This window comes from Pteropus alecto, unplaced genomic scaffold, assembly GCF_000325575.1.
Source record: "Pteropus alecto unplaced genomic scaffold, ASM32557v1 scaffold239, whole genome shotgun sequence".
Taxonomy (NCBI): Eukaryota; Metazoa; Chordata; class Mammalia; order Chiroptera; family Pteropodidae; genus Pteropus; species Pteropus alecto.
The window spans coordinates 6,780,675-6,807,103 of NW_006494613.1; the positions used below are offsets into that span (position 1 = coordinate 6,780,675).

The 26,429-nt window shown below is 34.8% G+C and overlaps 1 protein-coding gene across 4 annotated transcripts in view; it reads right to left on the reverse strand.

The window, feature by feature from the left end:
- The window catches only part of ROBO1 (roundabout guidance receptor 1), a 385,827-nt gene extending 372,143 nt beyond the window's left edge, over positions 1-13,684 (reverse strand). For 2 of the 4 annotated variants that reach the window (XM_015600203.1, XM_015600201.1), the window contains exon 1: positions 12,610-13,681. In XM_015600203.1, coding sequence (XP_015455689.1) covers positions 12,610-12,664 — 55 coding nt within the window. In that variant the 5' untranslated portion in view covers positions 12,665-13,681. Of the gene's footprint in view, positions 1-12,609 lie in introns of all 4 variants that reach the window. The other 2 variants (XM_006926234.3, XM_015600202.2) reach the window with 2 other exon arrangements.
- Between the last annotated feature and the right edge of the window lie 12,745 nt (positions 13,685-26,429).

Sequence of the window (26,429 nt, forward strand, 5' to 3'; positions counted from 1 at the left end):
AGGCAAATTATTTAATGTTCTCATTACATTCTTTTAAACGCTCCAGTTATAGACTACAGAAATAATTCTTAAAATAAACACAGAAATTATGACAGTCCTTTCAAGTGATGAAGAATCCATTATTATTGCCAAGCTATTTTGTCAGAGCATCAGATAATGCTCATCTTTAAGCATCCCTCCTATGGACAATGAAATGTTGGTGATAGTTTCCAGCTTCAAATGAATCAGCTCTCCTTGCTCAAGGCACATTAGTACTTCTGACTTCTTCCCTTGCCCGTGCCTTGACCTTCTCCCACTCAGACATTATTCCCTGCCTCATGCCTGTGAGCTTCTCCTATTATTCCTGAGCTGTGGTCCTAGAATTCAGCACAAGGAGGGCTGCCACTGACAGATCTCTAATATGAGTAATGCCCCTAATGATCCCCAATGGGACTCTGCCATATTCTTCCAGTAGGATGAGGAGTTCGAAAAAATTAATTCTATGCACTTTACTGTGAAATATAATAAATAGACACATCTACATATGGGCATATATTACTTTGATTTAGCAAACACAGGACTGTTCTGTTTTTTTAAAGAGTTAAAAGTTTCTTCAAAAATATTAGCTTGCAATATATCTTGAACACCTGAGTAAATTATGCCATTTCTATGTTGCTTAAAAAAATCTTCCAAATGTTATTTTAGAAACATTCATGAATTATGCACAAGGTTTTCTCACAGAAATGCCAGGTTTGCTCTTAAAAACAGTGCAGAAATCAATATTTTGTAAATTAAATAATATTTTCACTGATAAATTATTTCAGAGATGCTTTATTTTCATTTCTGGTTAATATTCAATTGGCAATGATTACCAACCCTTTAGATTAAGTTTCTCTCTTGATAAATTTTCTGTCAAATAGCTAATGATCTATAAACAAAAAAAATAAAACAAATAAAGAAAACTGTATTCTACAAAAAATCTTTCAATACATTATTGCAGAGGTAAAGGCTTTTTTGCAATTCAGCCAAAGCCCCAATTTTCTTTATTTTTATTTACTGAAATTTCCTGAATGTATTTTCTCAATAAGTAATTTATATGCAACACAGTGATGTGTCTCTTAATAGCAATCTGTAAACCTTTTGACTGTGTTAATAATTTCTCTTCTTACTCAAGAATATATTTATTTATTCAGTTCATCGGGGACTCCTAGCTCATTAAAAGGGCTTGTGGTTTTGTTTTCTTCATTTGTTAGCTTTAGGACAAAAGAATAAACATAAATAGTCAAACTGATCACTTTGCCTGGCTCAACAAATACAATTTGTAAAATGTAAATAGCTCCCTATAAAGGCAGAAGCTTTTGGTTAAATAAGTACGATATTATCCTATTGTATTGTTACTAGTTAAATACAGTAGGATGGCCAAACATCAGAAAAATAAAAGTTTTTAAAATGCTGAACAGAAAGTGAGGGGATACTGATGTATTTAGAGTAGGAATAAACAGCAACAAGACAGATCAGTCCTATGTGGGATGGATGATGTGACACTGCAACCCCCAAACAGTGACTTGTTGGCCACATTTGGTGTAAGTACTTATTATAATCGAGATTCAATTGCTCCCATATATCAGTTGGGAGATTTTACTTAAAAATATAGACTTATGCCTTCTCTTGAAGACTCAGAAAGTCTGTTTAGGTTGGGCCCATATTTCTCTATGGAGACATCCAGCCAACCATCCTTTAGACATAATACAGGGCCCTGCAGAGGCATTTGTTTTTAACCATTATAAAATATTATCTAAGAAGATAAACAGAATCTTACAAACTCTAGTTTGTTTATCTTCCCTGCAAATAATTATGACTTTAGAACAGAAAGAGTAGTTCTAAGATGGTTCAGTGGGAAATTAAGGTGGAAAGATAAGTATCTAGCTTCTTAATACATTTTAAATCTCCTGATCCAGGATAACATTAAATCCAAGGATACTGAGAGAACTTTTAGATAAAAGATTTATTAGAAGACTAGGAAAAAGTTATCTACATTTTTAACTAAAAAAGAAAGTGGAGTCCTCAAACTTAATTTTAGACTTTAGGACACTAACAAAATAGATATTACAAACAAAACAATATAATCAAGGGAGATGACTCTTTACAAAAATTAAGAAAACTGGAAGAAAATGGAGATTTGTGTCTGGACAATAGAAGGTTTAGAAAGAACATAATAACTGGCTTCAAACATTGAAAAAGTTTCATGCAGAAACTATACTAGGTTTACCGTGATAGCTTTGGAGTGTAAAAACCAAGGTCAGTAGGACAGGAAATAGAGTTGATTCTCAACTTAATGAGAAGAAGAAGAAAAAAAAAAATCTGTAAATAGAATCTTCTATACCAGGAGGAGATGGTACCTGACACCTAAAGTAATTTAAGGTAGACTAAAGACTATATGTTCTGGGTATTGCACAGAGGGTAGAAGCACAGTAAGATAAAGTTAATGTTCTAAGGTACCATCCAAATGATTCTCTAATAGTTTAAGTTCAACACAGATATACCCCAATTTTTGAAAGTTGGCTTTATGCCACTTCATTTTTACTAAAGAACTACATTAGTACCTGTTTTCACAAATGGAAAAACATCTGAAGAGGATTTTCTCTTTTATGAAAAGGTGAAAAGCTAAAAAAGTAGCATTTACCATTTGTTTTGCAGCAAACTATTGCAGAGGCAGCGCACACCCTAAGCAGCCAAAGTGGCACTGCCAAGCTTCTCCCTGGGAACCACATTCAACATCTCTGAAACAAGCCATCACAGCTTTGAATTGTGTCTATGAGCATCTGTGCTTTATCTGTGCATCCGTTAGCAAGACGTATCCTACAGTAATCGCTTCTTCTCTTTACACCATTTTTTATATTTAAAGATTTCATAGGAACACTTTACTTTTGGATAGCGGGGCAAACTTATAATACACATAGTATAGTATCATATCTAAGTCTACTTGGCTGTATACTGCTATCCATACCCTCAGGAAAAAAATGACAAAAAAGTAATGCCATAACCTCTAAGAATTAGGTCATCATATTTACAATTATTTTACATCACTTTTTCTCTATTTGGTGGAAACCTTTTATGGGGTCTAACATAAGATCACACAGTAATCATGCATACCTCTATTTTATTACCTATGTGGCAATCAACCATTTACTATAAATCCCTTAAGTGCAAAGAATGAGTTTTTGTTTTTAATACTTTATTGTCTGGTAAGGTTGATTAAATCTATGAAAGAATGAATGCAATTATTAAATAATGACCTCTAAAATATAACAGTGTTATAAGTAAAAATCTATAATATAACCAATTGTAAAATCTACCTCTTTAAACAGATTATGTCAGTTTTCAGATCACCATTCCTGGATGCACCTCACAAATCCTTCCCTTCTCCATTCATTCTTTCTTTGGGAACCTACTCATTCTAGAAGGATTTCCATCAATTTCCAAAATGTAATTCTCCCTCCTTCCACCATATCAAAATATCTTTCATTAATATAGTGCCAACAATTCAAATATGCTTTCCTTTCTATATGTACACAACCTGTATCTTAATACAAGAGCTCTTACACATTATCAAGTATGTCTGAAACATTCTTTAAAGTGTTTAATAGCAATGAAAGTTAACAGCTGGTTCATAATAACTTTTTATTGTTATCAAGAGTGATAGTAAGTAGTTTACTGAGGAATAAAATGTTATTAAGATTCACTAATAATAAAGAAGCAGCATTATCAAGCACAAATGAATAGCAAACTGCAAAGCAAAGCAATGAATGTATAGAATAAACTTATTCTAAAGTATATTTTAAGACAAAGGGTAAAAGCCTTGAGACTAAGACCCCAAGCCTCACATGAAGGAGGGTTTTAGATATGATGCCATTTCAATTAGAGGTAAGGAACTAGGAAAATCTTCAATCTTTCATTAAGACTTATGTAAAGTCAAAAATCTATGGAAATAGAGACAAGAATATGAATGTACCTCTCATCTACACATTTGTAAAAGCTTCAGAAAACCTCTGAGTTCAGCTGAGAAACCCATACCTAAAAAATTATAGAATTATCTTAGACATATATTTAATAGAGTAAGAAAAGCAAAATAACATTTTTTAAAACTACATTATATGTAAAAGGGTGTTGATTACAGTACTGTTTTTGACAGTTATCACAGACGTTGGCAGGTTTCACTTACAGGGATCATGTTAACCAATGCTACATTCTTTGCTTTCTACAAAACTTGTCATCTGAGAAAGATACACCTTTAAAGAAATAATCACAGATTCTAACCAGGCTGCTGCTTAAGGTTTTTATTATCTATATCATCTTATCACTAAGTAAACAATCTATTTTCAACCCCCACCCCCAAAAAAAATTCAATACCAGTTTCTTAGAAAAGTTAGATCCCAGTGATAGTATTTTCTATATATGGAAATTTTTATTCACTTATACAACTAAGGTATCACAAAACTTAATTGGTTCTTACTATCTCGTTTCCTCCACAAACTGAACAGCACTGAAATCCACTAAACTATGTTATGGGGCTCGACCTGTCTCTGTGTTCCATGGTGCATAATACATGCTGTGTGTGTGTGTGTGTGTGTGTGTGTGTGTGTGTGTGTGTGTGTGTGTGTGTGTGTGAGTTATCATGTGACAAGCAGAAGATAAGAACATACCAGATATACCAAAAAGAAAAAAAAACCTAACATCTCAAAAGGAACTAAAACAGCTTGGCAGCACAAGCTAGTTCCCTCACAAAAAAAGCACCGTAGCCTTGTTATACACAGTTTATATTGTTTTATCTGCAGTGCATCTGTATAATGGTGAAGAGCAAACATTCTGGGATCAGATGGGCTGTTTTCAAATTCTCGCTCCATCATACTAGCTGATCAACTCTAGGCAAGGAACTTAACTCTTCTGAATCTCATTTTCCATGTTGATAAATAAATATAAGAGCAATGTATTCATTCTTAATGTGGTATAAAATAAGATAAGGCAATGTTAGCACTTTGCCAGGTAGATAGTACACATTTTATATATGTTAAGCTTTGTAGTTACTATTATCAGAGATATCATTATTATTGAATCATAGTCCTTCAGGTTCAGTGTATACAATTGGGCTTATATCACATCAACTATTCATATGATTAATCACTTGCTTTTCTTCCTCATTTGTATCATAAAAATATATATATTAAATTTATATTATATAAAATATAGCATATATTTAATAACCATGCATTTAAAACATTATGTTAAATACGTCAAATTCAAAAAGGTGAAAGGGTAACTTTGTATATAAGGTGCTAGGAAATGATGAGCTCCTGGGATTAAATGACCTTTATAAGAAAAAAGACCAAATAATGCAATGGATTTCATTTCCCCTATGACCGTACTGAATCTACATAAAAGCTGCCCTTTTAATGCTTCTATTCTAGCCTAATCCAAAGAGATTAATAGCAACTATCTTGTCAGTAAATGTCTCTCCTCTTTGCATAGTTATCCAAGTGAAGAAGGTTCTGCTTCTCATTTTCCTTCTACACATTTAGGTTTTGGCAATATATTATTAAGTTCATTCATTTACGCAAGTTCTAGTTTCTAAACTTGATACCAGAGTTCTAACTTTCACTTCCCTTCAAATATGACAAAGAAAAACAGATGAGTTTTTCTTCCACAGCCTGTGCAATACAGTTTACTTTATTTGGACAACTTGATAATTGAGTAGTGTGGAGACACTGAAATTATTTCCCTGAACAGGCAACTAAAGTAATTTAAAGTTACCCAATGGTGTGTAGTTAACACATACAAATGTGCTTTCACTCACTCTGTTATATGAGCTAACACCATTTTAGTGAAGTTTCAAGGTAATAAAGTCTGCCTTTTATATCTAGCCTGAGTAAACAAAATCAGCTTTAGGTCTGTGAAACTAAAAGTATACATTTATATTTCCCTTAAACAGAAAAACAATTACAGGCAGACACTTTTAGTCAAATTAAAAGTTAGTACATCATTAGGGAAAAAAAGAAATCATATGCTTAAACAAAATATAACAGATAGTAAGCATGTTATTTAAGTTTGAAGATCAAATTAGGAGACTTAGCTTACCTCACTAGTACCATATGATGCCAAAAGTTTTTGAAGCAGACATGTGTGGCCTGATTCACTTATTCTTTGGCTGTATTTTCCTTGCAAATTCTACGTGTAATTGCTAATGACATAAAAGGACCTCAGTCACGTTAGTGAAAAGAAACTAAAATCAGAACTCTATTTTCCCTTCTGCTAAAATCCAAGAATGAGCTTACCAAGTTGATATTTTTCCCCATAATGGTACATAGATTATGACCATACATATCATGATAAAAATATTTTATGGTCATATAAACTGTCTCTTACTATGCTTATTGAAAATTTAAGTTAAATCAAGAGGTAACATACACCTGAAATGATTTTTAAAGTGCTAAATGATTGCGTGTAACAACTGTATTATTCTTAAAATACTACCTTTCCTACATTAAAAGAAAGCTCTACCCAGGTACAGGGATATAAACTGGGTCTCTAGTATCCTCAAGCAGAACTTCTTGCAAATAATTTTAGGGGGATGTTCCAAGGACTCCATGTTCCTTCCATGGTTGGCTGTGAACAAGCTGTCCCTGGTTCTCAGGTAATGTGCAGGTGAGTTGAACATAAAAGCATAAGTGGCCCATATTTTGAACTTGATAGTTTCTGAAATCCAATCAAGAGCATCTTGAGAAAGTATAACTATGAGCTGCTGCTGCCAGAAATACTTTTAAAAAAGGTTTTCTAGTAAAAAGATTAACATGATCTAAAAATAGATCACAAAAATAATATAGTCCCACTTAACGCAGAACCAGACTGCTTTGTTGGCATTTGCTTGTATCCATTGATGGTGCTTTTAATGCTTATCTAAGTGTCAGACTAGGTGACAGGCATCAAGTCCACAGGCTATTTAGCATCAAACTTGTGATCCAAGAACATTTTCTACAATTGTTTACCTTCTATAGACTCTTCTCCAAATACTAAAATAAATTAAATATATAAAATAAACAGATAATCTTTTCCAGCTCTAAGCTATGAACAGCTGTGAACACCACAGAGGTACTTATCTCCTTCAATGTAGCCAGAAAGATATGCACATTCATGCAGTTCAAAATATTGTTTTATGTGTGGAACAACATTGTCATAAGATGTTTGGAAGCCAAGTAAAATCACAGAAGTAAGGGAATTTGTAGAAGCCTGTTTTGGCTGAAGGAAAATGAAACTGAGCTCTCCCATGAAGCAAGCAACATGATACCTTCCAGTGTTAGAAACAGCCTTTTGGATGGTTAAAAAAAAAAAAAAAGACCAAGAAGAAAAGGCAAAGAAGTAGAGATCAAAGCTACTCCCTGTACACTACAAATAATCTTTCTTTCCCCTCTTCTTCAGCAGCAAGATTGAAGGGAAGGGCTGAAGGTGGAGGGAGAAGGGGAATAAGAAAACATGCTCACCCAGAATTGTAAAGAAAGGAGGTGGCCTTTTGATCTCCACAGGATGGCAACTTTATTGGCTATGCATAAGCAGTTTCCAACTAGCTGATCAACCAGGTATTAACACTCAACCCTTCCATGATCAGTAACCATGAAGTGAGTCATCGGTGAACAGCAGTCTAGCAGAAGGCTCATCTAGTACTAAATGACCATCAGGCCGTGTCCAACACAGAGGGGAGAGCAACCCCAGGGGAAATGATTGTCTCTCCACTGGCTCTTCCCCGAGGAGTACCAATTATTTGCCTCGGGAATCACAGCACAATCTTTCCTCAGTGTGCATGAATGAGAATGGCATTCATTTTCCAAAATACAACATGGAATCTCTATGCATCTGCACCCTCAGCAGTCACTGTTTTAACTTCTGTTCAGTCTCATCTTTTAAGCATGCCAGAAAATGCAGACATGACAAAGGCTGGATATGAGTTGGCTGGATGTAATGAATTGATTATTTTGCCTGATGATCCAAAAATTTGAAGACCAGTTACTTGATTGCAGGAAAAGGAATGCCTCCCTTCCAAATTCTCAAGTTTTCAAACCACAGTCTTGTCTAGGTGGACAAGTGTTGGACAAGTTTAAAATTAAAAAATGGCTGAACCATAATCTTTCTTATTTAAATTCTTCATTTCTCTCTTTCACTTAGGAAAAGTACGTGGTGGTTATGAATTATGGAATCAGTTTGGTTCAAATCCTTACTTATCCATATCTCCTAACTCTCCATGATGCAGATTCCACAACCATAAAATAAGAATAAGGTAATATTTTACTAATAACAGCACCTAAGTGATAGGGTTCTTATAAGCATTAAATAAGATACTGGTGAATGTTCAATAAACAATAGTCATATATATCTTCATGGCAAAAGAAGTGGTTGTCGTCATAAAATTTCTTATGGTACCTCAGAATTTAAACTTGATCTATTTTTTTAAATTATTTCCTTCTTTTACTTTATTTGTCTACCCTGAGAAAAGTATTATGATGTAGAAGATAACTACTTACTTTTTCACTCCTCTATAAACTGAGGTAGTCAATATTCTAATCTCTTATTAAATGTAGCTTAAAAAATATTCTATGAATTTATTAAATATTTAAATGTTTCAAAACTTTTAGTTTTAAAAAATGCAAAATGTCTACTCCTTTATAAAATAGAAACTATACACGCTGACATCAAATTTTCAGAAATCTATTTTTCAGAGATGCTTTTCAAGCTGTGTGTGGTCAGAGAGTGATACACTTAGACTTAGCTGCTGTATCTACCTCTACTCCACCTCTTCCTAGACTTGAACACTAGCTAAATTCTGGATCTGTTTCTACTACACTTCCTTAGACTTCTGCTTCTGTTTTCACTTTTTCTCCCCTTTCTTATTATTAAATTCCTTAATTTGCTCAACAGATGATTTTAGGCCTAAGGTTAAATTGAATATTAATTTTGATTTCCTTGTATTTTTCTACAAGAAATCAAGCTTGCAAGGCAGTTATACTTTTATTTTAAGAACTAAACATCTTTAAAGGGGCTAAAAATTAACATAAGCATCAACTTGGCATCTTTGGTTAACACCTGAGATGACACATAAGGACTCAACTGCTTATGATCTCTATTGACAAACTGTTACTCAAAATTTCCTCTCAGTCTTATTCCTGTCACCCAGTATTTTCAATTACAGATACCTACTCAATATAAAATATAGAAACAAACAAACAACTGCCATTGTAATCTTGAAATGTAGCATTTGTATCACTTTAACTCCCACAAGAATATTTCATTTGTCATAGTAAAGATGAAAAAAATTTCAGATAAACTTTTTCTTCTAAGACATTGTAAATAGAGGCCCATTATCAAGAAATAAGGATATTTTCAATGATATCATAGTATTCACATAAGTAAATTTAAAAGCCAAATCTTTATAAAGAAACTAATAAGAAATTATTGGAATTACAAAGAATCTTGCAAGAGAGAGAGAGAGAGAGAAGGAAGTAGGGAGGGAGGAAGGGGTGGGGAAATAAGAGAGACCAGAGGCCCAGATAAGTGACTCACATAGTGAAGCTTATCTATAAAAAAGACCTTCAAAAGTCAAAAGAAGCCTACCCTCAAGAGGAAGAAGAAGAAAAGGATAACACAAATGAACTCCACTTTATTTGACACTCTGCTCTCATCCTGAATTTGAACTGAAATTCAATCACTTTTTCACTTAAAAGCAAGTTTTCACAAATGGAGTTGAGAAGAGAAGTCTATTCAGGAAAGTTTAGAATCAGTTCCTGAAAGATCACACTGATTTTTTTCCAAGCTACTCTCTGCTTACTTCACCAAAAGTTTAGCTATCCAGGGAAAAGAACTCAGATATACAAACTCACTAAAGAAATTTAAAAAGTGACTTTCTAAAGAAATACCCATTTTTCTTCAAAATCTTGGTTTCCTAAAAAAAAAAATTATCTATTATAGTATTAGGTTAATAAATGAAAGGGTATACAAAGCAAACATATATTCTTAAACATAATATTTGATGTTCAACACATCAAAATGAAGTTTATAATCTGTTTGAAGAAAACTACGACTTTGTTAACTTGGCAGCCATGTTAAAAAGAAAAAGAAAGCAAGAAAAAAGAACTGACAACCAAAAGATGCTTTCACAGGTTAAATCTTGTTGAAGGTACCTTACTCCCTCAGTACACTTTGATTTATTTAAGCTCACCACATTTCTTTTAAATACACTCCATTAACAAGTGATAGACTGTGATCTTATGCTTGAGGCAAGACATGAAACACAATCTTTCAAGAACTTCATTCATTCCCTGACCAGGTGTCTTGAGCACGCCCAACTCTAGTTACTTATCTAAGTTCTGTGAAGTTATATCCAAATCAATAGTTTGGCTTTAGAAGAGCACATTGCCATGAAATCATCCCAGCAGCCTAATAATTTGGCCTCTCAAGTTCAGATTCACAGCATGAGTGAATATCATCAGAGGAATGAGTAAGAGCTTCAGTTTAAATATAAAAAAGCACTTCACAAAGACATTTCTGATCTGCAACCTAGCCAAAGAAATAGATAAGCACATCTATAGGAAAAACGTAGGTTTATTAAAAATCATTAATGGCATAAACGGAAAATTAAATTAGAAAAACAAACCCCAAAATCAGTTTAAGTCTAAGATTATAAATGCCTCATATCTATTTAAATTACAAACCTCAGATACTACTAATCAATTATTAAATCTGAAAAAAAAAATGGTACCCCCTACCTCCTCCTCGGATATTTCTCCAAGTAAAGACAGAATTCGCACACTGAAGCAAGGAGCTTTCAGTGATACCCTATTAGTGTGACCCTATCTTTAATCTATAGCCATGATAAAATGTCCCAACATATACAAACTCACCTCAAACAGTGACTAATGACCATTAATCCCCCTATCTTCAGTAATCTGCTCCTTCAGTCATTTATCACACTGACACTTCACTTTACACACGTGAATAAACTTTAACGGAGAAGGTGAATCAACAAAAATCTCAAAGGTATCTGAAGCTGTAAATTAAACTATGGGGAGACAACAGCAAAGAGACCGATAGAGAGATCATAATGTTTTTGATTTGCATCCATGGCTGGTTGTGGGAATGAGGAACTATTCAATTATTCAGATCTGCTAAACTAAAAAAAAAAGCTACATTACAGAAAGAGGAAGCTGAAGGTAAGAGGTGGCCCCAAAGAATTAGTTTAATCTATTCATCCACCATCTGTAATATAGATCTGATATCCCAGGCAAGACTTTCTGTTCTCTTCAAAGGAATATCAATTTAATAAATTTCTTATTTAGTTGCATTGCAAATGTTCCTTTTAGTCAAGATGCATATTTCATGGGGTAAAATTCTTTTTAGGGGGTTTTTGCTATCATTTAGCTAATGTGTTTTTCTTTTTCATATTTAATTAACTTAAGTAAAATCCTTGGTCAAAACATAAACCATAACCATGGACCACAAAAATCTCAAAACAACCTTTCAAAACTGTTTCATAATCATGCAACTTGAGTGGCTTTAACCTATAGGCCCTGATGCAACTTGAAGCTCAGTATTCACTATAAAAAAATTCCCTGAGGTGCAGAGAGTGTGTGTGTGTGTGTGTGTGTGTGTGTGTGTGTGTGTGTGTGTGTGTGTGTGTGTTTTAAGGCCTGAAATCAGATCCTTGATTGAAACCAGAATCTACCAAATGGAAAGAAAGAAAAATTCGTGGCTCTGTTCACCCATAGTAAAAGTTTCTTAGGGAGTGTAAAAATAAGTATTTATAAGTGTGGATACAGTTTACACTCTAATGTCAGAAGGATTCCATTGCAGCATCCTTCCAACACTTCATATGGAGAGTTTCAGTATTATTTCATTAATCCCCCAAATCCTAAATTCAACCTTCTGTTTCCCCTTGCCATTGAAAATTCCCAGGCAACTAACTGTTCCCTTTCAGATACTTGAAACCGCCTGTTTTCCTTCTAAACTCAGCCAGGCTGAGTGGCTAGTTTATATCCTACCATGAGAAGTAGTTATTTCCTGAAGTTTCTTCGGAATCGAATTTAATTACAGACTTTGGTTACATAAAACAACTACTAATAACCCGTTGTGCACGGAAGAGGAGGGGCGAACTGGAGGACCAAATTCAGGAATCCAAGCGGGTCTCTGGGCCACAGGTTCTGGGGGCGCACATCTCCCTCCCCAAAGGAAGGTGCTGATGGATGAAACTCCCTTTGGCTCATCCCCGCGGCCCAAACTCACCGCCAACCGCTGCTTCCTCCCACCTTTGCGCTCAGACCTGCGTTTGCCACTAGTGATCTGGGCGTGCCCTGAACTTGGAAAAAAGCCGAGAGGTCTGCGATGAGGCTTGGGGGTCTTGGGGGATGGGGGGGCGGGGAGAGAGGTCCCAAAGTGAAAACTAGGAACCTCTTCGCCCAAAACTCCTGCAGGGATCGAGCACCTCCGGCCTTAAAAGGGAGAGGTCGCCGAAAATGCTGCTCGGAGTTTGCTTTGCAAAGTGGAGAAGGGGAATGCTAGAGGGATGAAGGGTGAAGAAAGAAGACATGAGGTTACCTGAACAGAGACATATTAATCCAAAGAGGTAAAAGTGAGCAGGCTCCGCGATCATTGTCCTCGGGTGGATCCTGCATACAGTCTCATGCCAAGAGGAGGGAGTAGAAGTGGGGTCCCCAAATTTATGAAGCCACACACCACACACACTACACACAAAGGCTTAATATAAGCAACGTGGGTTAATCCACCAGGAGTTTTCAGGGCAATTACTAGTCAACCTTTCCGGAGGTGGTCAATATCTCAGAGCACTTTGCAGAGTAAGAATTCCAAGGTTTGCCTTCTCTGGCTCCACGGTTTTCGAGGAGGCTCGGCCACTTCCAAGGACCATCCAAAGCGAACAACAAAGAGCCGAAGCAAAAGAGCAGTTGTGCGGTTTCCTGCCTTCACCGTCTAGCCGAGTCTCCCGGCGTGCGCCCCCACTCTTGCGCAGAGCGCCGCGGCAAAGGCAGGCGCGGCGGCAGCAAAGTTGGGGTGTGGGAACGAATCAAGGAGGACCAAAAAGTGCTTCTCCGTCTACCGGCGAGCCCAGTCAATAGTTAGCCACTGGTGGCGGCGGCAGCGAAGGCAGCCGAGGCAGCGGCAGCAGCTCCAAAGGACTGGCACTGGGTGCTGGGGGTGTGCCTGGGTGACTCCGCGCGCTGAGAGCGAACGAGGGGGCGGTGCGGCAACAGCGGCTGCCTGGGCGGGCCCTTGTTCCCATCACTTGGGGGATACGGAGGGCACTGGGGACAGCAGCAGGTCCGCGGAGACATGCATTCCTCCCCCGCGCCTCCAGCACCGCGGGGCGCTCACCATGGCCCCTGACCTCTCGCCCGCGGGGTGCGCGCGCAAGGCACCCCGAACTCTCCGCAGCTGGGACGCTGAAGCGCAAACTTCCTGTGGGTGGCAGCCCGTAGGCTGGCCCGTGGTAGTTGCAGAGAGGCAGCTCCCGAAACTCCCTGGGGTAGAAAAGTGGGGCGAGGAGGATGCTGCTGCGGGTGGGAGCGACGGCCGCCGCGGCACACCCGAGCTCCGCCGGGATCAGCAGCGTCTGAAGTTTCTGCTCTCACGCTGCCTCTTCTCTGGCTCAATTGCTTGTGGGTTTCCCCCACCGGCCCTACGACTCCCAGTTTCCTCCCTCTCCTCCCCGACCCGAGAATATTTAAAGGGGCCGCGCGGTACTTTTCGTGCTTCACTCTAAGGTCCCCAGACGTCGGTCTGGCAAGTTCTGCTCATTAATATTTCCATCCACAAGCCAGAGGTGCCCGACTGCGCCCTCAGGTGAGAATGAAACTGCTCAGGATCATAAATCGAAGCGAATGGGAACTTGCCTTGTTTCTCTCGCCACCACTTGCTCCCCTGCACCTTTCTCCAAATGGAACCTCCCAGCCAAAGACTTCAAAAATCCTCCTGGTCCAGCTTAACCTCTTCTTTACCGCTTCCAGGAGTTGGAATAAACTCTCAAAGTAAAAGTACTCTACCCTTGCCCGTTCTCTCTCTCTCTCGCTCTCTTTTTTTTTTTTTTTTTAAGATCAAATTTGAGCAAGCAAGCCTTTAGGACAGGAGGTAGAGAGAGAATTATCTAGGCTCTATATAGATAATAAATGGACACCCTTACAACAATCACTTTTAAACTGCAGTTGTTGACGTTCACCTTGAAAAGCTGTCGAATTTGAAGTGCTCAGGGTGGGCTAAGGCGTCTTTGTGTTACATTGGAGAGCCTCATCTTCAACTTCGTTGACTCTAGTTATTAGAATGTTAACAATCCCCATTGTTAGCAAAGGAAGAGGGACTAATGCAGAAAGCATCCCTGACTACCCCAGAGTTTGCAGTTACAAGAGAAGCCATTCAGCATTTCAAAACCAGAGGGCCTGGGATATGACACCCCATACTCTAGCCCTGAAATCTCAACCTACCAGTTACTAGCCCTGTTTCCATGCCAAATCTCAGTTTTCTCTTCGGAGAAATAGGGAGTCTAGAGATATTATTATATATGAACAAAGCAAAACAAACCTATTGCATCTGATGTGCATTCTTGTATTCATAAATTCATTCATTCATTTTTCTTTCTATTACATAAGTAAGTCACATTTATAAAACACCTGAGACATAGTGAGTGGCCAATAAATGGTAGGTATTGACACTAAGAACTATTCTTAGAGATGGGGATGGATTTGCTCTTTTCTGTAGACAGTGTGCTTTTTTATTTTTATTTTTTTAGTGAACATATGCATTACCTAGCAAAAGATATATATATTTTTTTAAGCAAATTATACATTCATTTTGGTTGCTGCTAGTACAACCAATGACCTTGGAGCAGCATTTCATAGGGGAAAAAAATCTGGTTAACAGCACCTATCTCTGAAAGAGAAAGATAGTTTAATCCTGAGAAAGCTGACTAAAAATTCAGTAAATATGCTGGAGATAAGATTTCAAAGACTCCAACTAAAATCTTTCCAGCAATAAAAACAAGAATACGCAGTAAATGCTGAAAAAAATACATTGATTTGGTCTTTGCGAAAGGGTATTTAGTGAGAAACGTAGAATAGTATATCTATTTTTTCTTGGGATAAAACATGCTTTTAAGATAAACTTATCTAGTAATAGAAAATAAAGAAGCTAAAGCACAGAGGGAGAGAATCCTTTAGATCCTCATATCATCTGAGTGCATTTTAAATAAAGATTTTGACTTCCACTTAGTAAAGAATGCATACTTTTAAGTATAAAGTAGAATATGTGTAAGGATCCCTATTACATTGTTTCTTCAAAGTGGATATCTCAGTCTCCAGAAAAGTTTGCTAAGATTTCTCAAGATTTCTCTTAACATTTATCTAATTGCCATTGAATGGAAGCCATATTAATACTCTTTTTTATTTCTCAAATTCAGTTAGCAACAACCCCCACCCCCACCCCACATCCTACCCCTAGAAATTGTATTTCCTAGAAGAGTCAGAAGTAAGACTTCTCAAGGAGCTGACTTTTGGCCAGCTCCCTGATGAGGCCATCATCACCAACTCATATATGTTGATCCTTTCTTCTTTCCCTGCCTCATCCAAAGTGTACTTTTCTGTCAGTTATAACAATAAAGATGGTATCTGAAGACTACTGTATTCAGAAGGTATTAGAGATCCATAACAAGCAAAACTCAATATATCTGAGAACCTTCATAACTACTTTCTTTCACTCACTCTTACCCATGCAAAAAAACACTTAGTAAACATCATCTATATGCAAGAAACAAAAAAAGAGCTCTGTAGGGGCAAGATGCAAATAGAAGCCCATTCACCAGGCCCTCAGAGCTCTTACTATAAAGAGCTATACAACCTCTAAAGTGAAATCTATCTGAAGAAGTAAAGACAAAGTGTCGTTGCTGTTAAATGACAGCTCAGTACATTCCTGGAGATGGATAAATTATAGCGATTTGTCACCTTTCCTTTTTTGCCACTGAACGTTAAATTACCTACGAGAATGCATGAAATACTCAATGTGCCTGTATGAGTTGATGTGCAAGTTGTGAGTGTGTACTCATGGATATGGCACCTATGCAATTCAGGTCCTTAGGCAACTCCAACATACACAATAGAACTGACTCATTCCAGTCGGGTTGGTTAGGAGATTAAGAGCAAGTTTAGGAGAAAGTGTCTTAATTTGTACTCAGAAACCCTATTCAGATCATTATGATCTGAACAAGTGGTCATAGATTTAAAGTTCCATTTAGAGAAGTTCCATTCTACACTTCTATTCTGATCTCATTTGGTATAAAATTCAGGATCCCTAAAATGTCTTTGCGAATTTCGAGGAAACCTGAAAATAACACATTCTAGTAGTTCTGTGAATAGAAGCTTCTTTGACAACCAAAATTCTAGAGCAGTAATGATCTCTTGGGCAGGTCTGATCTGATTTTATTTTTCATGGGGGTAGTTACAGGAACTCAGAAAATAATAGAGTTCCCAGGGTCTCTCCAGGGATTCCAGCTATCACCTCCCTAGATCAGGAGTAGAATTCCTAAGGAAACTACAAACTAGAACTTTTCTCTATCTCCGCTCTTAGGCAGAAGCCTTAGCATCAGACCTAGCCTGGGATGCAAGACGACAGTACCAGGAGATCTGGTGAGAAAGCAGTGTGATACATAAAGTACACTCTGAGACTATGCTGCATTCTCCAAGATACTATCCCCCAGGGTACAACAGCTAGCTTAGCATTTTTTACACAAAATTGCTGAATAATCTGTATAACCTTTGGTTTCTAAGTTGATGAACTAGGTTAAATATTTGAATAGTTTAATATTTGAATATTTTTTCTAAGTTTAGAAAGTAACCTAAAGTAACAATAATTCTGAAGGGAGAATAAACTCACATCTGTTGAAACATCTACTGTGTTTTGAAACGTTATGTTTCTTTAGTAAACGTTGCTCAGTCTATGCCATGCCGTTACTGTAGTAGTATCTCTACCCCTTCCTACTCCTGATAATCAAGATTTTTAGTTTCTTCACTAAACCACATATGGTAGTTACCTGGGAGAAAAACTTATTTTTGTGCAAATGAGCAATACAATATAACTTACTGATTCTAGCTGCCATACATGACAGCAATAAGCCACATGTAATAAATCACATATGGTGAGCATAGATTTTATATGCAATAGAAGTTTAGGAAAGAAAGAAATAATTAAAGGTTAAAGAAGTACAACAAAAATGAAAGAAAAGAATGCTCGATTGGATTTTAAAATATGTGTAACTTTATTACTATTCATGAAAGAGAATAAAGTTTATTTTACCATGATGCTTTCTTTCAAATGTACATAAGGCCCATTTTAACAGTATTACTTTTATTTGCTTCTTTCTCTGCTTTTTAGAATGGGTAATTATGTTCCCCAAATCAGGAACCATAGGGAGAAGAGACTTCTTGGGTTATCTGTCTTTACTTACTAAAGACTTAAGGCACTTGTTTTCTAAACCAGTGTTTCCAGTACAGCAAAGGATGGGTAGAAGAACCTGTTGACCTCACACAATCATGTGCTCCATTCTTACCAGCAGTCTCTAAGGTTTATTAAAAAATATAAACTATGACACACTAAAGTTTGCTGTGGAATTACTGTGACTGTGCTTGCCATTTAGCATCTCAGTATCGGGAGGACGCTGTAGATGTTTTAAAACTAGCTGCTATATACAAAGCCCTTTTGACAGAGCCTGGGACCTTAAGCTTTTGTGACATGGGTCTCTCTAGAATTTATTCCTTTAAACTTAAAGGCGAATAGTTTTTGAAGGTAAATGAAAGGACACCTGGAAGTAGCATTGACTGAAGGCACAGTTTTGACCCTTCGTACACATTATGTGATCAGATTCTCACCATATCATGTGAGGTGGTATTGTTATCCTAATACAGAAATGAGGTTGACAGAGTAAATTGTTAACTAAAAGTTCAGAGATCCAGAAGCTGCAGATCTTGGATTTGAACTCAGGTTGTTTGGAACTAAAGCACACAGGCTTGGGAGACTTTAGATTCAACACATTTAAGGATTTTCCAAAGCCTCTGATATGGAAATGAGCATGTGAGTCCCCAGGGGAAGATCATTTTGAGAAGCCCTGTTCCTTTAATAAATGCTGCTCATTCTATACCTTGATACTACTATAGTAACATCTCCAATACTCACAAAAAAGATTAAGATTTTCAGCTTTCCCTAACTAAACTGCATGTGGCACTTAACTTGGGAGAAAACTTATTTGTCTTGAAATGAGCAGTGCAATATTCCTTATTGAGAAAGACTAAATAGAAGTAACTACACTTTCAGGCTTTTCTTCACAGAGTAGCCGGAGGGCTTGTTGATACCTAATTCAGACCATGTCTCTCTTAGGCTCAAACTCTCTAAATGTTTCCCATATACTTAAACTGAGAACTCTCTTTCCCGAAGTCTGTCTACAGGGCCTCACCTGAGCTGGTCTCCCATCCTTCCTAATAGCATCAGCTCTTCCATTACTTGCCTTTGCTTATGTTGATTTACCACAAGGGCCTCTATGCTTTTCCTAGAATGTTATCAGGCAGCTACCTGCTTCAGAGATTTTGTATTTCCTCTAGCTGGAGTACTCACCTGCATAAATCTGCAAACCCACTGTCTTTCCTCTCTGAGGTTTTAATAAAGTTAAACCTTCTCACGGAGGCTTTTTCTGACCACCTACTTTAAAATTACATCCTTACACAATACTTCCCGTATCTCTTTTATGTTTTGTTTTTCTATATATGTTTTTCTCTAAAGCACTTATGCCCACCTAAGATACTAAATATTTCCTTATTTATTTTTATTGACTGCAGTCACTTCTCTTAGAATGTTACCTAAGTCAAGGATCCTTGACTATATTCTCATCATCCAAAAGAGTGTTTGGTACCGAGTAGGCATTCGAGTGTTTGTTGAATGAATGAATGAGTCTTATTTCATTGCCTATTAATACATCTTTTGGGAAAACACTTCATTAATGAACCTATTTCTATAGTTCTAAAGTATATTTTCTCCATTACATAGTTCAATTATTTTATTCACTTCAATTAATAGAGAATTAATAGTCAATATCACACATGGAGTAGATGTCTCAGTGGACATCAGAAATTTTAAAGCCAAAGTTCTGACTAAATGAGTACATGCATATTTGGGTTAGGCTATTTGGGAGCGAAGAGGTTGGAACCTAAGTTTAAAGCGTATAATGTTTAAATTAAAAGCAACTTTCAAGACTTTCAGTAAATGAGAAACCTGAAGTCTAAAGACATTGATTTTACCTCTTTTGGTTACTGCTTTAGTCAAAACTAGAACTCTCTAAATTGCTAGAGAGTTCTTTCCACCAGAGCAAGTTAATCAGAAAGTCAGTCAAGATTTTCTACCTTCAAGATACTTTCATCATTATATGGTTCAGTATAACATATATATTAGTACTGTATCATATAGTGAGTTTTACTTATTTTTAACTTCAATGATGTAGGAATCATGTTTTTTTTTTTTTCTGACTCCAGTTCCTAATAGAATAAAAATGATAACAGCAGCCAACATTTACATACCTTATGTGATAGAGGTATACTATTCTAAGTATATTATATATTCTAACTCATTTAAGTCCTCAGAAACACATTATTAGATCTGTTACTATTATTATTCCATGTTACAGATGAGGAGCTGGAGGACATTCAGCTAATATGGGACTGAACACAGATTTGAATCTTGACTACCTGGATCTTATTGCTGTAGCAGACTATGAGGTACAAATAAAAATTGCTGATTAAAGTAATATTACTTTTACAGATTCAGTGATAGCTAGTGTTTTTTTAAAGATCTTTCATTTTGGGAATATCAATATGAAAGTGACTGAAATATATGCATCTGTAGTTCTACTTCTATATGGAATTTAGGTGTTTAAAACTTTTTCACTTTATGTCCAAAATATTCAAAGAAGTTTTATGTTTCTCTTAACTCTGCTGGGAAGGAATGGAAAAATACATAATACAATTTTGTTAAGACATTCAGAGTATATCAGAAAACATAAAGATATATACATATATCTCACCATAAAATTTCTCTGTCTTTTTGTTTCTTATATCTGGAACCAAGCTTATACTATTCTAATCATAAATTAAAATTCTTTTAATTGAGATAACAGTTAACAGCTGCGCAGCTGAATGACATACTCTATAGGCTTACAATTTAAACAAACTATTTTGTAAGTAATTTACAGTATTTTTAATTCTACAGATGTGTTTTACGAAATTGTTTAATGTTTTGGTTTTTCATTGCTTTTTAAAAAAACCTTTTTAAGAAATATTTAGAGGATTGATTATATATGTTAGTATTTATGTCTCATTTGTACATTTGTTATATTTAGTCACATCTGCTTCTATGTTTATTCTGAACAATATTTTACCCAGATTAGAACCGTTATTTTAATTAGTTTATTAAAGAAGTAAATTGATTTAAAAAGCATCATAAAATTCTATTAGAGTTTCCTATTTGGAGGTTATTTTCTGGGTCAATAAACAAAAAGTAGGCCTAAATATTTAATGTTTTACTAACTTTGAGAAAAGAGTATCCAACCTTATACAATAAGAATAATAACATTAATAATAAAGAATTTATTAAATTACAGTATTATATATCATATTGAAAGTTTTATGTCATTTATTTTATGGTCCATTGGTATATTTCTCTTATGGTTTATGGGAAAGTGACTTCAACCTTTGAAAAGCTAAACTGGGACTTTGGGATTTAATAGCTTCCTAGTGTGATTGAAGACTGAGATTCTAAATATGGAGGTGCTCATTCTTGTGGATAAATACAGAATCCACATCCTACAATTGTCACGGAGAAACAAACTGCTGTTGAAAATGGAAATGAAATGTAACCTACTGTCTTAACAAGGATAATTATATATTTTACCAAGAGTTTAATCACCTCCTCTTTAGCATCCTGGCTACATTCCAAAAGAAATCATCCAATTCCATTATTCTATCTAAAAGTCTTTGTTGATTTGATCTAATCTAATCTTCTCGATTTTCTATCACTATATATCACTTTAAAGCTGTTTTATTACACCTAAAGGGTAGAATTTTACATGTACAGTACATATCTTGTGTATTTATATATCAGGTGAGTATCTGAAATAAAACAGATGTTTGCTGAAACCAGTAAAACAACCTTATCAATAAAAACATAAAAATTATTCTGTTTATTCAAAAATCCTAAACATTACTTTTTATTTATATTTCAATTACAAAGTAAAAAAAAATGTTTTATAAATTTAGCACTTTAATGTTTTGCCACAAATATTCTTAGAATACATACTAAAAGTAATATGGTTTATATCTCTATATTCAAAGGCTAGTTGATTCTAATGAGATTTTATTTATTTTTCTTTATGTATTTTTAGAACATTTAGAAAACACATAAAAAATACAATAATTCTCTCATTTATAACTTAGGCTATCAGCATTTTATTGTATACCTTTTTTTTCCTTTTTAAAAAAAACTGCACATGTAGACTTTTCTTCTTACTATATGGAATAGTACTCTAAAAACTGCTATGTAATCTACATTTTCACTCAATAATACTTTATAAAAAGTTTTCATGTCATAAAATTTTCAACACCATCATAAGAGTATTAAATAACATTCTACCACATGATTATACTAAAATATATGTATTCTCTGATTGTTAGATATTTATTTCCAATTGCCACTAAGTGGCATAGAATCTGATTTTTAAAAAATCATTATTAGGATGTATTATCAGTCAAATTGTTAGTAAATTTCATTTTAATCACATATATTCTATTGAAGAAATATAAAATCTCACAATTTAAGTTATTTGATTGTTTAGAGTTGCCAAGAAGATTGTTCAAATGATCTTTGAACCAACATGTAGAAGAGTTAAAAAATCACAGACAACAATGAACTATTAGAAGATTTTTAACACATGAAATTTTCACCTTTTCCCAATAGAATTATTATTTCCTTGTTCAAGGGCTGCCTTTTGTTTTTGTTACAACTGATTAATAAATGAAAATGTTTGTATTTCACAAGTATGCTAGAATGTCTCAAGTCTTATATTTCACACCAGGAAGTAAACTCTTCTTTTAGTAAGGGCAATAAATCAAGATGAAAGACTTTTCCTAAACAATTACCTTTGGGAAAAAGTATAAACTTAAGCACAATTTATTATTTTGTTAATTGATCTTTTCAGCTGGGAACATATATTGTTTAACTTTTAGTTATCATAATTATTGACAGTGACTATAATGTGACCATACATAAATTGACTGTTCTAAATAGGAGCCTATCTAGATGTATTATGTATATCCTAGTTTATTCAAATCATATTATTTTGGTTAACATCACCTATTTCTTGATTTTCCTCTCAATTCCACATGTGGCTTATTATGCAATAGGAGCTTAAAAATTTAATTATCCTCCCTTCTCTGGTGAAATATGAACCATAAAGTTAAAAAAAAAAATTAAAGAAAGTGCATCAATTTTTTTATTGGATGCTTTAGACACTGAAGATGTAATGTCATTATTTCTTGAGGGTAGTAATTTTATCACTTTTTAAAAATTAGATCTTTATCTGGCAAATCCATCTGTTTTAAGTTATTGTGAATTTTTGTAAATTCTGTTTAACTCATACAGACATGTACAGAACACTTGGCAAAGTCTAATTAATAACCAGATTATCCATTACACTAGATTTTTCTGATTTTGCTTCCTTTAGTGTTTCACAGTAATATAAGAATAATTTAAAAGGTGATAATGAATATAGAGGTTTTTAAAAACATGTTTATACATCTTAGAACCTCATTAAATGTATTTTCTCGGTGGAAACTATGTGATTAAAGGACCAGAACACAAACTTTTAGTCCAGACTTCCCCTGGGTAACTCCTACTCACCCTTTAAGTCTAAGATGAAAGTCTCTTTCTTAGAAAAGACTTCCCAGACATGCCATTCTCCACCTTTCCCAATAGGTCAGGTGTATCTGCGAAATGTTCTCAGAGAAATTTTCATGATTTATCCATTGCACTGATCACAGATACTTGCCATTTAAGCCTGCCTCTTCTGCGAGTCTTGTAAACTTCTTAGTGGTGGTAATAACTTCTGACTCGTTCAGCTTTGGTAATTTTAGCACTTATCAAAGTAGGCAAATATGATTTTTTGCTGATAATTCTGTATGGTATACTAATTTTGGTTAATACTTAGCTGGACTAAGAAGGAATAAGAAGAAAATCTACATGCAGATATCTGATCATTCATCTCTTTTGCATTTAATCTAACTATTCAGCACCTAAAGGCAAGTGGGCAATTGCTCGAAGGTCTCCTCTATTTCATTTTATCCTCTCCCTTTGACCCAGAGGATATTATGCCATATCTAGAGACATCTGTGGCTATTATAACTTGGGGAAAGGGGGAGGGATGGTGCTACTGGCATCTAGCTATAAAGGCAAGGGATGCTATTGTACATCTTACATTACACAGGACAGCCCCCACTCACAACAGAGAATAATCTGGTCAACATATCAATAGTGTCGAGATGGAAAAACTCCACTCCAGTTTAACTTTAAAGGATCGTTCAGAAAGCCAAGTTTTTTATTTACAAGATGTCATATTTATTATAATGTATAAAATAGAAAATTATTTTGTAAAATACCATATTTTAGCACGTTTGGATATGTGCATTTTCACCCTTCTACTCACAAAATCTCTCCTTAGTTCTATGCAGTCTTACTGTCATTGGGTCTGAGTTTGAATTCTGGTTCTCCTTCTTAATAGCAATCTGACTTTTGGCTATTTAATTTTAACCTTCTAAATCTTCAATTTCACATCTGCCCCTCGGTGCCCTCACACAAACCACCATCTGCCCCTAGGCTAGATGGTTCCTCCGGGAGTCTCTCGATCTTTCATACAAAGCCCTGTTTCCCAAGACACACGATGAATTCCCCAGGGCTCATCTGCCTTAGTGTGCCCTAACAGCCTCTAACTTTAAAATATTTTGAAGTGTTTTCTTCTTGTGAGGATTAAATAAGATCGTTGGACATGTATCTTATAAACAGGGTACAGTTAGGTTCTAAAGTTATTAAGCATGCTATGCTGTATATCTACTGTATAATAAAGTAGTGTAAATATTATAAAATTTTGTGCAAGCATAGCCCAGAGCATTATAAATGCTTATATATCTTTTAAAAGAAATTTAATTACATTCTTCTGCTAAGTTGCTATCTAGAGGTTATATAAAGATACATATTTTTCCAATAATGTTATTTACTTCCATGTATGTTTCAATTAATGGAGTAAGAAAGATAATATGTGAAGATAAAGCAAAGTGTGACATTGAATTGGTGTGGACTTAACCAAATATGAGCTATTGAGAGCTGATAAGGAAACTTTTACTAAATGCTGCCCAACTTGGCATGATGAAACTGACACTAACAAAATTTTGCTTTTGTATGGTCATGGATTTGAATGAACATATAGAGGATGTTATTTGTTGATATGTTTTAGAGTTGTACTGATAATTCAGATTCTATATATGTATATATGCTTTTACTTTATTTAGTAAAAAACAGGTATATAATATATTTATACCACTCCTCTTCCATTGAAATACATAATAAAGGAATTTCTGAGGCAAATTAAAAGTTTAGAGCACTTAATGTTTATTTAACCTTTGCTCTTTGGAGCAGAAAAATGTGATATAGTTTGACTCATGCTTAGAAGAATGATGAAGCACAGTAGTTGTTTCTAAAATTCATAAGTGGATTTCTGTCCCTGACTAGCTGGGTGACCATGATATATATCTCTTAATAGCTCTAATAACTGTTTCTTTTCATATTAAGAAAAGGGAATAATAGTTCTTACCTTATAGGAGGGTTGCAAAGATTGAAACAGATAGTACACATAAAGTGCCTAGCATAGTACTTAGAATAGAGTAAGCGAAGATTAAATATCAATTCACTATTATTGCTGATTCATTGTGAAAAAGAGAGCACCATCCTGGGAACCTCAGGATTAAGTTTATAGTTGGTATGAATGACTGCAAACTTTTTAATTAATAAAGCAAGATGTATAAGTATTGCTGCTTAAAGGATAGTTCAGAAAGCCATAAAAACTGTTTAGAAGATATCTACATATAATAAACTTTCAAAATAAACTCAAATTTGATTTTTTAAGGGAGTTCGAAATTAATATATAAAAATCAATATTCTTTAACAATAGCACATTAGTGGAGATCTATTTTTGAATATCCCAACTGAGTATATGCTAAAATTAAAGTTGACATGATATATCTGAAATGTGGTGATCCAGTGGTATCCAGATATTATTAATGCAATATTCTCAAAGTGTATCTTCTATTAAACACTGTGAAAATAAGTATATATGATTTTTAAAACACCCAAGGAGTAAACTTCCTAAATCAGAAATTTGGAATTTTAAAGATATATAATTTTCCATTTTATTCCTCTGATAAAATGATAAAAACTTGTTTAGAATAGCATTTCATTACAAGTTCAGAAATATACAACCTAGCAGTCAAGAGAATTAAAAAAAAATGCTCAAGGTCTAAAAGTATTATGAAATGCACTTGGTACTGGGTATCTATTTGTGGGTAAATGTGATTTAAGGATGGGAAACAATAACTTCTATACTAAAAGAATTAGTTATGTAAAGGTGGGAGGTCCAGGGATATTTTCTAAGACATTATAATACATGTATTGAATAAATTAACTTTCTGAAACATAGTAAGAGTACTAAAAATCCTTCAAACCAATATAACCTCAAGAGAAATATTACTTTGTATTTAAACTAGATTTTTATCAAGATATTTCTCACATTTCATATGATATAAATGATCCTCACAAGTCTTTGGGAAATAGATTTAATTAGTTTAAAACAATAATATAATAATAAATTGAGCTTAAAATATGAAGCTTAGTGTAAATACTTGGAAACAATTTACTTAAAAAATATAAATAAGATCAGAGACATTCTTTTAGCTCAAAGATTATTCTCTTTCTATCCTGTCACTATGAAATGGATAAAAGAATCTTTCAATAGAAAGTTCTTTACAAATATTAGAAATTTGTAGTTTTCCACTAGGATATTTCTTAGTTCATGCATGTTCCCTTGAACTAAATTTGGATTCTAAATTTACAAAAGTTACAGTAAATTATCAAAAACATAATTAGAAATCTAAGGTACACACACATCCAGATTTTGGTGAAAGTGAAGTTGATAGTAAGACACTTTATATTTTATTTTCGTATCTTTGTCTATGAAGGAAAATAAGTTCTCTATGAAATGTTTCAATTGGCTGAGGATG